The sequence below is a fragment of the Prenolepis imparis genome, unplaced genomic scaffold (genome assembly GCF_030444845.1).
Source record: "Prenolepis imparis isolate NDT839.2.m4 unplaced genomic scaffold, iyPreImpa1.0 SCAF_2, whole genome shotgun sequence".
NCBI classification, from domain to species: domain Eukaryota; kingdom Metazoa; phylum Arthropoda; class Insecta; order Hymenoptera; family Formicidae; genus Prenolepis; species Prenolepis imparis.
In genome coordinates this window covers 10,715,931-10,730,412 of record NW_028141160.1, presented here as the reverse complement: position 1 = coordinate 10,730,412, position 14,482 = coordinate 10,715,931, and the positions used below count along the sequence as shown (strand labels likewise).

General features: G+C 33.1%; 1 protein-coding gene across 2 annotated transcripts; it reads right to left on the bottom strand.

Moving 5' to 3' along the window:
- Positions 1–1,185: 1,185 nt before the first annotated feature.
- LOC145933084 (uncharacterized) lies at positions 1,186–12,225 on the bottom strand. Of its 2 annotated transcripts, none has more exons than XM_083032536.1 (8): positions 11,098–12,225; positions 9,408–9,579; positions 8,012–8,129; positions 7,592–7,736; positions 7,419–7,506; positions 6,734–7,100; positions 1,714–6,319; positions 1,186–1,323 (listed from the first exon to the last, which is right to left on the bottom strand). In XM_083032536.1, the coding sequence occupies exons 1-7, from the start codon at positions 11,159–11,161 to the stop codon at positions 2,297–2,299; spliced, it is 4,977 nt and encodes a 1,658-aa protein (XP_082888662.1). In that variant the 5' UTR covers positions 11,162–12,225; the 3' UTR covers positions 1,186–1,323; positions 1,714–2,296. The 2 variants fall into 2 exon arrangements, with proteins under 2 accessions (XP_082888662.1, XP_082888664.1); XM_083032538.1 differs by lacking the exon at positions 11,098–12,225 and adding an exon at positions 10,102–11,091.
- Positions 12,226–14,482: the final 2,257 nt, after the last annotated feature.

The following is a 14,482-nucleotide window of genomic DNA, read 5'->3' as shown; positions in this document are numbered from 1 at the left end:
CCCAAAACAATTAAAAAATGTAGTTAGAACATTCGTATTAGAATAATATAGTGATGCTGACTGGTTCAGGTTTAACACAGAGACTCTTGCAATATGACTTAATTTGTTCAAATCGAATACATATTATAAAAAGTTTATATTAATAGATTCTGAAATCATTAACATAGAATATTAAAATACAGTTCAATGAGTATGAACAGTTTTAAGCTTAGAACTGTTTATAATATACAGCATTTAAAATATCGTTTTCAGAAATTTTTCTAATAGTACAAGAGTTAATTTTAATTTAATTAAATGCTCTATATATATAATTATTAATGTTAATCAGTTCTTAAAGCAAGATTCCATATATATGTATAAACTGAAATATTGAGTAATTACATAGGAACAAGCTATACAATGCTTGCTAGTTGTAAAGCTTTTCTATCTTGGTAACTATACAATATCTAAATTGTGCATTTTCCTTGCATGTCTCTGTTTTATTTTATTTATCAAGCTCGATTAGGTCATTTTATTTTTTTTTTTACTTTTTTTTTTTTTTTTTAGAATACCGCACGTGATTCGTATTTTACGAACGAAAGATGGACATTCATACAAGAAAAATATATGAATTACTTTCAATTATATGTAGCATACTATCTTTTCTTTTTTTCTACGAGATCTGAAATTGTTGTCATATATAAATCGCGGCTGACTAACTATTCTACTTCTTTTGATAGGTACCTGTACGTATAAATTTATATTAAACAATAGCTTTTTTCGATATATGTAATATAAGATTGTATCTATATGTATACATATAAGAGAACAAATTGCAAAGTGGAAACAAATTGAAACATTTCCAGTTTTTGTAATTGTACGGCAATACAAATAATTTTACACCATTCGGCGAATTTATTGACATTATGTGCTTGCATTAAACACTTGCCTGAAGTTACTCAAGAGTCTAAGCGGGCAATTAATCTGAAATACAAAATAAGAGATATATGCTATAAAAATATGTGTAAATCTGTATGTGTGTATATATATATATATATATGTATATATATACATAAATACACATATAGTACACCTCTAATATTTGAAATAAATACAAATTGAAAAACTATCGTCACATAATTAAATAATATCCCAACTATGAAATCTAAATCTTATTACATATATACATAATTACTACAGAATTACCTACGCAAATATATTCCTGGTACATCGTGTATTCTGCATGTGTTTTCAGGGAAGTTGGATTAAAAATTTTATACTCATAATTTTCAATTATCAACCTGGTCATGTTACATTCCCGAATCTAAATTTTTCTGCAAAAATCTGAAAAAATTTACACACAATTAATATTATAAATCGTGAATATTACCAAATATGCAACATATACATGTGTATGCGTAAAACAAAAATATAGTAGAGTACTTTTCTATTGTAACGATTGTAAAGAAAAAGCGTTATACATCAATAATAATTATTGACGTTAATTATTGAAATGAATAATTATTACGTAAATAATAAAGTATATAAAAACATTTATATATAATGTTTTTGATATATATGATTTAAGTGATGTAATTTATATAATTTTTTTAATAACATGCTTTATGTAAATAATTCATTGAATTACTCTATACAAAATTGTTATTGTATAAAATTATTATTGGTATTGATGCAAAAGATTTATCATTTTCCTGTCTAAATCTAATACCTTACCTCAAAAATGATATTACTTCATATTATTTTGTTTTCAATATCACTTTGTTTGTTGAGTTTCTGTGTGTTTGGCATTGATTTTATATATATACATATTTATATGGAAAATATACAGAAACTTAAATTTTATTTTATAGAAATTTAAGAATTTTATGATTAAGAAAATTATTTTTTTTACTGCAGACGGTTGCTGTGCAACCACGTGACAATAGGAAAACATTAGAATTTAAATATTAACTTACAAATATTATCTTACAAAGCTTTATATATTGTGTTATTGCAAGGTAGAGATGACGTTTAACGGAATAAAATTCTCTACAACTTGCTTCTAGCGATATCTAACTAAACATCAAAAATATTTTATGCAAGAATCTTTTAACTAGTCTATCCCTTCACTGATACTAATCTTGAACACGCTGAACGGTCTATCTCTAAAAATCTTCCTAGGACGAGTTACGTTTTCACTTCTGCTTTGTACATATATTTACAAATTTACAGTGCCACACAGCTTGAAGAACACATTTATCCACTCTGTACAGATTTTTTTTTACAGCAGTGACTTTTCATAATGAAATAGTATTGATCATCGACTAGTTTTCTTGCGCCTTCGTTTTGACTCACCGGACGGATTCCATTCTGGATCATCGTAACAATAATTTACCTTAGGAACCTTTCTCTTTGAGCTTCTCGTTTGTCTAATAGATGACTGCATCTTTTTCGCCTTCTTACACGCGTTTTCTTGCTCCAATGCCTCGGTCGTTATACGTTTGAGAGATGTCGGAATCGTTGCTGTTACGTCTCTACGCTGCGCAGGTGCTTTAAACGTCCTATCTTGACAACGTTCTAGGCACACTGCGTTAGACTGATCACCGTTTGGTCGAAACTGGCGCTCGTGATTTCTTGTACTTTCTTTCGTAAGATTGTGATGTGCATTAGAAATATGAATATCTTTGCAGTAATCCCTTCGCACTATATTCGAATTGAAATGATAGCTGCCATGTGGATTATCCACTTCTTCGTTGGGGGATAATTCGTACGATGATTGAATTATTTGTGTGGGATGCTTCTGCGTATTATCTAGTGCTTCTAAGGCTGCTATGGACATCATGGGAATTCCAGGATAGTTATCCAATTTTTCCGCTTTGATGGGTACCTTTTCATACACCATGGACATCATGGCGTGAGCCTTCAATCTCTTCTTCAGCGGCAACTTGTTTTCCATATCCTTCTTAAATAACTTGTCCGGTTCTCTTTGCACGTCCAATTTCTCCAACGTATTATTCTGTAGCGATACTCTCTGCTCTATTTTACGCAGTATTTGATCGTCATATAAACTTATTACCGCTTCACTTTTTGTCCTATCGTGCTCTTGGACGGCGGATGTTTGTACTGACGAATGCGCGGGCAAAAAATAAGAATTACTTTCAATGCAAGACACATGGGAATCTGTGGCAGGGTGTATACACTGTCTGCAATGCGTGACTATGTCGTACGTACAATTTAGGCATGAGCAATGCGATCTACCACATGAATTGGCGGATTTTGTGTGGGAATGGAGCGAAGTAGTGGAATTAATTTGTAGACTACACGACACGGAAGTGCAATGCTTGTGATACGGCATACACAGATCTGTACCGGCGGCGCAATTCCCATAAATCGAGGGTATCGTTGTGGGATGAGTGACTGGAATATGTAACGAATGCTGCGGATCGATCACTTCGTGCGGATGCGTATGTATCCCGTTGCATCCTTGTATTCCGCAAGTTGGCGTAATATGATTACTAAACTCTTGCTTAATGTTCTGCCTGTAAGTAAGGATGGATTTGGATTTTCGTTTATCAATCGACTTGCTGCTGATGCTCACATTCGCAACGTTCGTGTCCTGATAAATCTGCGATGTCGCGGGTAACGTCACGTCGGCCGACAATGAACCTTTCTTACCGTAAGACTTCATTTCCGTGATACTCATCAAGCTGCTCTCCTCCTCGGGTTCGATTTTTATACCCTTGTTCCTGCCGACAGAAAATTTATTTTCTTGACATGATAATTCTTTGCCATATTGCGGCAGATCTAAATTAAAAGAAATGTGCTCCGACATATTAACGACTTCGAACGATGCACAATCCTCCGATGGCATCATCCAACCTTTCTCCTTAACTGGACAATTCTCATCGTCGCTGTTGTGATCTCGTGCATTCTCCACTGCTTTATTAATGATGTACAAATTGCTATTGGGAGACTTTTGTAACAGCACGACTGTCTCCCCGTTTAATATAACATTCGTATTTTCCTTTATCGACTGCACATTGTTTTCTACCATATTTAAATTGTTAGACGTATCCGTTTCGTAATTTACTGCGGTTTCAACGATATGCGGAACGCTATTGTTGAGATCATTTTCGCGATCGTCGGAATTCGTGTCAGTTGTCGATGTCACTTCAACGTGAAGCGCTACTTTATCCAAGGCGTCCTCTGGATAAATTCCAACTATTCTATTGATAACGTCAGCAGTTGGATTTTCCAAAATTTGAGAAACTGCATTCGGCGAGTCGTTGATATTAACTTCATCTTCAATAGTTTGATTATAAGAATTTCTTAACGATGCATAATCCTTGACTTTGATTTGTTCGCATTGTAATTCACGCTCAGTTTTTAAATGAGACACATGTTGACTTGCGATAACATTGGCTAATAATGAAAGTCCGTCTATATTATCCTGTAATTCTGAATCTTGAATGACGCATTTATCTTCCGAAGAATCTTGAATACTTTTCGTGTGAGATATTTTATAGAGTTTCTTCAATAACTTATCATGCGTTTGGTCAAAATTATGAAGATCTTTCTCGTTAATTTTTGTATGCAGTACAGAAGATTTTTTAAATTCTTCTATATTATATTCTTTAACATAATTTTTGGATTCGAGTTCTGCACCTTTCTTATGATCTATTTTCAGATCGATATCTTCCTCATCATTGACTTCTTCTTTTTTTGAACACAGTGACATATTGAAGATATTAGAAATATTTTTCTTATCAGCTGTGCAATTTTCAAAAATAGTTTCTCTGATTTTGTGATTAGAGATTTTGCTATTTCTTGTGTTTTCGCTTACTTTGATGCAAGTACCAACTTCTAAATCTGTTTGTACATTAGAATGGTCTCCATCTGTTATACTAAGACTTATAGTATTATTTGCAATATTGTGTCTTGCTGATACATATTCATCCTGAGATTCAGGCTCCTTTGGTTGCTTTATATTTTCAGAAATGCGTAGTTGTTGTAACCGTTCAGATTCTATTGCATCACTTATTGATACCTCTGGATTATTTATAATTGTTGTAGTAAAAAGTTCAACTGCTGTTGCAGACTCTGCAAAATTTTGTTTATTTAATTCATTGTTGACTGCAGTTGATTTCAAACACTGCGTTTTGTTACTCATTAATTTATGAACATGTTCTTGCACGGATTTTTCATTGTCAGTGATATCTTCTACTGTACTTTTGTCAATTGTTTCTTCCTTTTCATTATTTGTATAATGCGTATGTTCTGAAGACGAAATTACATACAAGGGTTTATCTTTAGTTGTACTAAGATAATTAGCATTATGATTAGAACCAACATCTTCATCTTTGGAATCTTGAGTACATATCGCGGGAGGAATATTTACAGTTTTAGAGTGCTCTGTTCCTAAATCACAGATTTTCCTTAAACTTTCAACTTTTTTACATGTTTCACTTTCAGGCGGAATATCTTCTTCTAGCAGTCGTTTAATCACAGTCTGTGCATTATGTCTATTGTTTATTTTTTCATCATTTTTTGCCTCCAAGGAAGTATTAACATCATGGCAATTGCTAATGTTATTAGTGTCGTTTGTAACATCCAATAACAATTTTGTAGAAGCTTTAGATTTATTAGACTGTGGTCTATCAACTATTACAGAAGAGATTGTTCGAGATATCTCAACAATTTTATTGTTGTCACTGCTGTTCACATCCACTGATTGTTTTGTAGATATCATGTTAGTTAATGTACTTTTACATTCTGTTTCAAAATGTTGCATGGATTTAATTTTATTATTATCTTCTAACTGTATGTCCCATGTTGCAGATGCATTCAAATTATTCTTTAAACATGTATTTTCCGTGGCATGTATGGATTGAAGAAAATCTTCCAATTGCTGATCAAGAGCCATTTTCTTCAAGGAGATAACATTCTCTGCCATTTGCTGTTTCTTCTGTGATGCCCTTATCGCTTTTGCGTCGAGTTTTCTCTTAGCTTCTTCAAGCCATGCAACTTTCTTCGAGCTCCTCTTCTTTATACATCGTTCGAAAACAGTATCAGTTGTAAGATCAATTATTACAATTTTATTGGATTTTTTAGCCTTCTTTCGTGGAAGCACTTTTGGTTTTATCTGCTTAAAAATAGTCCGTGCTACTGAAATATTTGTAGAAATCGTGCCTAAAGGTTTAACATTTGCTTGTTCTGTTAAATTTGAGGATTTTAAATTATCTAATGAAACAGAATTATTTTGCATATTCTTATCCGAGGAAGTAAGATTAGACTTATTTTTTATACAATTCATATTTTCATTTTCGCGTGATGCAACTTCCTAAAAATACAAGCTTCATTATTTTCCTATCAAAATAATCTTAACCTATTACCTATTACATTATTTTTATGCAAATCTCATATCGATGAAAATAAATTAAACTGTTAATATAAAGATTTGTTTATATCTTATACCTCTTTTACAATTTATTTATCATAGTTTTATATTATTACTGATTACATATATTATGTGAAAATTCATTATAATTATGAATAAAATAGAGATTTCCTGACAATTGCATAAAAATGATTTTTCTCTCTCTATCACTTTCTACTTATATAAATAAGTTCTATAATACTTTAATGAAATGGTTTTACAATATAAATATATGATATGAATAGTTTGTATGACAATATAAAAAAAAACATAATATTTATAAGAATATGAAAGTGACAGAAAAATATATGCACATACCAGTTGCAAAGTAGTCTTCTTGGGTGAATTTGGAATAGTAGTTGCATTTTCACTTCTTTTCTGCCATATATCTTCTCTACAGAATTGTATAAATAATTTGCAGCATTTTCTTATGTCAAATTTCTGGTTCATTAGGTTCATTAGGTATTTTGTTGGATTTGGTTGACACTTTGGCACTTTTGGTAATACATCTTCTAACACGCACGGTGGGAAAGCAGCTGGTGGTGCTCCCAGAGAGGCAATTGCGGTTGTAATAATTTGACTTTTCCTTTCCTTATTTACCGTTTTCCAAAGATAATAAATAAGAAAGCAACGACTGTACATAATAGTTGATTCAGGATGCGCTGGAATTTTATTAGTTACTTTTCTGAAACCAAATAAGAAAGAAAACAATTGTACAAAACATTTTAATATATACATTTTTTAAATGCAGAAATAATTTTGTAAATATATATTTCACACTTAATCTTAACTTTAAAAATTAGAATTATTAATAAACAATTGTAAATTGTAAAAAAATAAGTAACAAAAATATAATGACGTAATATAGACTATATTTTGGATGGTATAATTTTTTGATAGAATTATATATATATAAAATTTAATTTAAAATAGTAAGCTACAAAATAATATAGGCAAAAATCGCCTCAAAAATTTAGATTTTGTGTCTATATCGTATACTTACTTCATTATCGGATCTAAAATACGATGATAACTCTGGGACATAAGTTGTATTTTTATCAAAGTATCTAACAAATGCTCGATAGAATGTTCTGGATAAAAAGTATAGAGAAATTTGATTATTATCAGTAATAAAATTGATGAATTATACATATATAAAATGTTTGAAATACATACCTAGATATATATAAAGACAAGAAATAAGTCTTGTACAAATTCTACTATGATCTTCTTTACTTTTTTTTGAAGCTTTTAATTCCATATCTATGTACAATGCCAATAAATCGGACATATTATTTAAGTAAATAGATCTATTACGGTCCTGAAAAGATTTTTGTTTGGTTAAATAAATATTATTAGAAAAAGTTACATATACAATAAAATAAAAATTATATGGATATTATAATAAAGTTAAAGTTTTCATATAAAAAGAAATCCATATCTATATATGCAAATAATGCAATAAAATCGGATATATTATTTAAATAAAATACATTTTCTATTGTAATTTTGAAAAGAAATTAATTCAGTTTATTTGAATATTATTACATGAATATATGCAATAAAATATATAATAAAATAAACTGTTGAACTTACCTCAGAAAGCTCGCGATAGATATATAAGAACAAAAATAAGGTTTCACTAATAGAATCCTTCAGCTTTGCTGCTTTTAAAGGCTTTGTATAACATTCATTCACACTGATACTTATATTTCTGTAATAAAAATAAAAAATATACATTTGAACTATAAGCAATTAAACCTTTATAATGCATACGTATTACTTGTAATTTAATTGTAAAGAGAATGAACAGTAAATGTACTCAAGCATTATAAAATAAATATATATTAAGATGTGTATAATTTATAATATTCTAAATAAGAGTAATAAAAATTATAAATAAATGTCAAATATAATACTAGCATCTAAAAGTTGATCACATTTTTATATAAAATTGAATATTAATAAAATATATTAATAAAATGGAATAAAATATAATGTTGTTAATCTATTAAAGTATTAATTATTTTTTTTTAAAGAGATATGTTAATGAAATAAGATATATATATATATATATTTTATTGCTAATCTATTATAAATCCTTATACATTTGTAAATTATATTTAATTTAACACTTATGTTGGTACAATTAAATATTTTTTTCATAGTTTTATTTCATAGTTTTAATGTTGCCTTACAATATATAAGATAATATCTTTTTGACCTTCAGACTGTTACAATCTGATTAAGTAATTGAGAGGGTCAATGCAATAGCAGAATGACCCTCGAGATCAGTTTAATAATGATACAGTATAGAGGAAATGGTGTGTGTAATACACAATAACTAAGGCTTTCCAAGAGAATTAATAAAAAGAAAACAATAATTAAAAATAAAATATACAAATTCAAATTATCAAAAAATATAGATTAAAAATGTTCTTACTACATTGCAACTATTATGTTATAATTTGTCATTTAAATCTTAAGTTATAGATATAAATAAATGTACACATTTTTTAAAATCTGACAATACATTAAACATTTAAAATCTATTAAGATTTCTGTTTTTCATATACAATGAATTATTAAATAACACTTATATTTTTTGCTAAACTAATTTCAATAAATTTAAATTGTAATTATTTAATATAAATAATTTCTTTCCTCTTCAAAATTATTTACTGGAAAAGATGATAACACACAACAGAAATATGTTTTATATTTGTTAAAATATTTTAACTAATATGTAGCAGCAAACACAAGAAGAATAAATTAAAGAATTTTGAATAAATAAATTTAAATATTTTCAAGTCACTTAATAATTAAAATTTAAAAAAAAATTTTCCAACACTTATTTTTAATCAAAGGTATCATTGATTGAATATTTAGTGTAACATACATGTCATGCAATAGTATCCTGACACCAGTGCTCAAAGCAATAATACTGGTGAGTTGCATATAATATTACAGAAAATACTGAGTGATAGATTACCTGATATAGTACTGCATAAGCTCTGCCAAAGAAGCCATACTTTTGTCTGCGTATATACATTTACACATTTTCTTAAATTCTGAGACCCATGGAAATGATTCTATAACTGTTGATTTGGCGTCGTCACTGTTTATTTTAAATCTTCCATTGTTAAACATTGCGTTTTTGATATCTAAACATCAATCAAGATGTACGAATTTTTTAGCATATATTTGTAACAGTGTAAAACACGGACATAACACAAACGATAATAAATTTTTATGAAAAAACTATACAATGTGTATGTGTGTGTGCGCGTATATGTATATATATGTATAAGGACATCAAATATCAATTAATAAAATATCTTCGATATCTTTATTGCGTATTTTGTGCCATGTTTTATCTCGATTACGGCAATCTTTTTAACACAATTTTATTTTAAAAAAATACTTTCGCCGATTAAAAAAAAAATGATCTAACGGTTTCCACCAAATTACTATCAGTTACTTGATCGATGCAGACAATATCGTGTAGAATAATTTGATTGTGATCGACGCGAACAATTTTGTTGAAAAATATCTATAATAACGTATTGGAATTTTTTGGCCGATTAAAGAAAGGAAAATCGGTTCTCGCCGACATAACTGTTGGATTCTTATACGATAATTTACGCGCGTTTTAAAACTATCCATTATTTTCTTACAACCCTGACCATTCTTAACATCTGCTGCGGCAGGTGCCGAGACCCATGCAGACTATAAATTGCCTAAAAGCCGGTTGTATATTTCTGTAACGTTCACACAGCTGAATGCCACATTTTCCGAGCCGTTTCACGATGTAGTTTCGAGGAAGGGCGAGACAAACGTTACCCTCTAAATGCTCGGAGAGTCACCGCAAATCGAAACTTTCAAAATGCTTCCTCAAACTCATCGGTATATTGTTTCCGGAATTTTTTTTTTTTCAATCAAGATTACGTTAGTTTCTCGGCATTCCGACGTTAACGTGAATCACCGGCGAGTCGAAAACCGATAAAGCAATATCGTCGCCAAGGAACGCGGACACGCCAATAGTAAATCCCGAGGACGGTATCGATTGTCTTGAAACGACGTCGAGCGAATTCGTGGAATACTCTCCGATCGCGACGTTCGCGACGTCTCTGTCGTAATTATTTCTCGAGGTGAAAGAAAAAAAAAAAAGGTCGAAAGAGAGAAATAACAAGGGTAGGCATCCCGCCCCGTCATTCACAAAGAAAATGTGCACGAGACTCCGCGGGAGACTTTGCCTCGAGAAAATTCCTTGGACGAACGAAAATGTACCGGGTCTGTCCGTTCTTTCTCGCGCTCGATGCACTAGGCGAAGCACACTTTTATTTCCCAATCACGTCGTGCACTCGCACCATTCATCGACTTGAACACATATGAACCAAGGAGTTTAATCACGGAGTTTAATCACGAGCTTGCGAGCAACCTGGGGAGGGGAAGGAGAGGGGGGAGGGAGAAGGCCACGCGGCTAGCGCGTTGCTCTCTCGGAGAGTTCGTCGAAATCCCGACAAATTGATGGTCGAATGACAAGGACGACGAGCTAGGAATCGATCGCGACGGGGTTAGCTTTGCACGACGCGGAGGAGACGTGACCTTAAACGCACACGACGGAATCGCCATCGCGCGGAGAGAAAGGATGCGATTCGAGAGAATGATGCACCACGTACCTTGTACCGCGCCGATCTGCTCATCGTTCGCGGCTGCCGCCACCTCCGACGCGGTGCAGTTCATTTTGTACGTGCCGGGTACGTCCGGGATATATCCGGGGAAAGGAGGAGGGGTGGTGTATTACGTAAAAGCGTCCCTCCTGGTCGTGGTATACTTCATGTTAGGGGGATCGAAGACCGAGACTATACTATCGCGGCCACGTCTTTACGCACACTGCGCTCACGCCAACGGCCATATTGACACTGACGTTTGGCGCAGCTACCGCGAGAGAGCGTGCTCTGCGCCCCACCGTCACCACCACTACTGCCACCACCACCGCTACTACTACCACCACCACCACTACTACTACTACCGGTCACCACCGAGAGACTGGTGTTCTTTTTTTTTTTATTCTATGCTTTTATTTATTTATTTATTTTTTTTATCTATTCTTCGGCATTTGTCACTTGTATCTCGTTAGGTTATAGGAGAGCGGCTGTCCCGCTCTTCTAGCTTCACTTCTCTCCACTTATTCACTCGTTCTCCCTTCGCTACGATCCCTACGACACGCGAGAGTCGTGAGCATCGGCCATCGTATACTGTCGCGAGGACGCGCACGATGTTGCCGCAACGCGGCAGCGGCTATCGATGTCGGGCGCATTCGAAACTTCGATACTCGTCGTTCTCTCTCTCTCTGGCGCGCGCGCGCGCGCTCGCGTCTACATCTCATCCCTCGTACCGTCAGTTCGTCCTTGTTCCTCTCGCGGGGGTTTCAGAAATGAATGGCTGATTCGTCGGTCGCCCAGGTAACCCGGCCAATGGAAGCGCGATGCACGCGCGGTGCGCAAATCACGAACCGAGGACACCGTTATCCCTTCTCCGCGGCGGGCCCAATCAGATACGAGCAATTAAGTAATTGCGGGGCACGCGCGCGCGCTACACTACCATCTAGCTAGGAGCTAGGCGATGGGTACTCAAACCTCGATACTCGCTCGCAATTTTCCAACGAGTACCCGGCACTCTCCGTTGAATAGGTATCGATATGCACTTCGGGAATATTAACATAGCCGCAAGACTCGCGAGAATTCAGACGAGCAGCGGAGCGACGACTATCGATTCGAGTGGAGTCAACAGACTATGTTTTGAAATCACGCGCACGAGGTAAGTGCGCGCTACTCTTTTCCCACCACTTCAGCTCCAGTTATATATATGTCTGTTGATTGCGCAATAAATGAACCTACGAATGAAAAATTGCGAATACAAAGATGACACTGTATCCCCGACGAAGAGACATTTATCGAGCGAAACATAAAAGTTATGTATAACCTTGTTTTTGTCATATAATGTAAAAAAGCCGCGTTATTATTATAGTCGTGTCATTAAAATTATGTAATAAAGGAAAGTTGAATCGATTTCAATATATATATCACAAGTCTATAATCAAAAAGTTTCAGATAGTCAAACTTATTATTATATATCAAACTCTATACATATGTAGAATACATAGATTGTGAAGTCGCAGAGAAAAAAAAAGTTATTTTACCGCCGCGACTAATGCTGGTTAGTTAATTTGCAGGATGACCAACATGAAAAATGTTAACGATCTAATTATCGATGCGATAGAAATTTTCAAGTCTTGCCGTTGGCTATCCTGCAAATTAATCAGCCATTAAGTTTAATCGCGTTGATAGAAATGGGACCAAAGAGCGCGAGAACGAGAGTGAAAGCGGTTCGGCGTCAACTTCATCGTTTTCAAAATATTGCAACTTCAACGTATTTCTGAGCAAGTCCATTTAATCGAGTATCTCGCGGGCGAAAACATCGCGAACGTGGAACGTCTGTATCTCGGCCGGGATGAAACGGCGCGTATAATATATCGCGTATACATATATTTGAGAGGGTGGAATATTCGCGTTACAACGTTGAGCGGGTCTCTCTCGACACGACGCAGCCGCTGCCTCCCGCGATTCGCATCGATCCGTCTGCGTATCTTCGCACAATCGAAGCGCGCGCAAGGTAAGTGCACGCTACTTTTCCCGCCTATATGTACGTTGGCCCAACTCCATGAATGTCTTGAAAAGGAAGGTAAACGCGCGTCGAATATTTGCAATTCGCGCGCCGCTGATGGCTGCGCTTGTTGCCGGTGTCATTCATCATCATCCTCGTCGATTCCTTCGAGCGAATATTAAAGGTTCGTGTCAACTTGCGATGAGGGAGAAAGAAATTGCGCGACTCGCACTTGCGCGCAGCTTTTCGTTCGCGTCGATCGATATATAAGTGTATTCGTTTTAATTTCGGGCGAAGTAAATCTGCGAGTGCAAAAATTCTTTAAACGATTTTTGATACGCCATTCTGATATATAAATTTACATGTTTATTCGAATATATTTCCCAAACATATTAGTACACAGAGAATTTTCTCTTAGAATTTACCCTAAAAATCATGGTAATCGTGGGACTATATGGTATGGAAAGAATTTTATGAGAATTTCTCTGATCAATATTTATCACAATAAAAAAATAATAATATCTATCACAAAAATATATAAAATATGTTTGATTAATTTTACTATACTTTTAGTAAAATTAATCAAACATATTTATATTTTATTGTGATAGATGTTATTATTATTTATTGTGATAAATATTAATCAGAAATTCTCATAAAACTTTTTCCATACCATATTGTCCCACGATTACGATGATTTTCAGGGTAAATTCTAAAAGAAAATTCTCTCTGTGACTTTCCTTTCTAGTCGCAACTTTACCGTTGCATTTTTGATTTATGAATCGATCATGGTATTATAATTTAAAAAATATCAAATATAATACAGATATATATTTTAAGTAGATTATAAATTGCCATTATACGACATAAAAGTAAAAGTAGTTATGCGATTCGCATATACAAGATATTCTCATGCGATGTCGAATAATTCTAAATAATTCGTAATTAGCTTTACAGTCAATATGATACTTAAATTTCTGATTTAATATGCATATTTTGTTTTTACTAGAAAAACACAAGCGCGCGTCATTCCTCAAATATTATCTAAAAAAGAATAATATTTTTATATAAAGTTTGATTAATATTTTTTGACAGAAATCAACTGATTAAAGCGTTAATTTGCTAAAATTTTATAGCTGATATCAGCGTTAATTTACTAATTAATTTTTAAAATAATAAGATGTTATTAAATGTAAAATAGTAATATGTTGCAAATAATATGTTGTAATGCCGTATCGGCGATTAATATTTTTGATAGAAATCAGCTGATAACTGTCAAAAATATTAATCGAGTTTAACGAATTATGACATATTTTATTTAAAACATATTAATATTTTAATTTTTATAACATATTATTTTAAAAATTAGTTAGCAAATTAACTCCTTAATCAGCTGAT

Excerpts from the sequence above, each read along its gene's own strand:
- LOC145933084 (XM_083032536.1), bottom strand. The coding sequence starts at position 11,161 with ATGAACTGCACCGCGTCGGAGGTGGCGGCAGCCGCGAACGATGAGCAG. Across the intron at positions 9,580-11,097 it reads GCAGATCGGCGCGGTACAAG|ATATCAAAAACGCAATGTTT; the intron begins GTACGTGGTGCA and ends ATTGATGTTTAG. Across the intron at positions 7,101-7,418 it reads ATTTTAGATCCGATAATGAA|AAAAGTAACTAATAAAATTC; the intron begins GTAAGTATACGA and ends ATTTGGTTTCAG.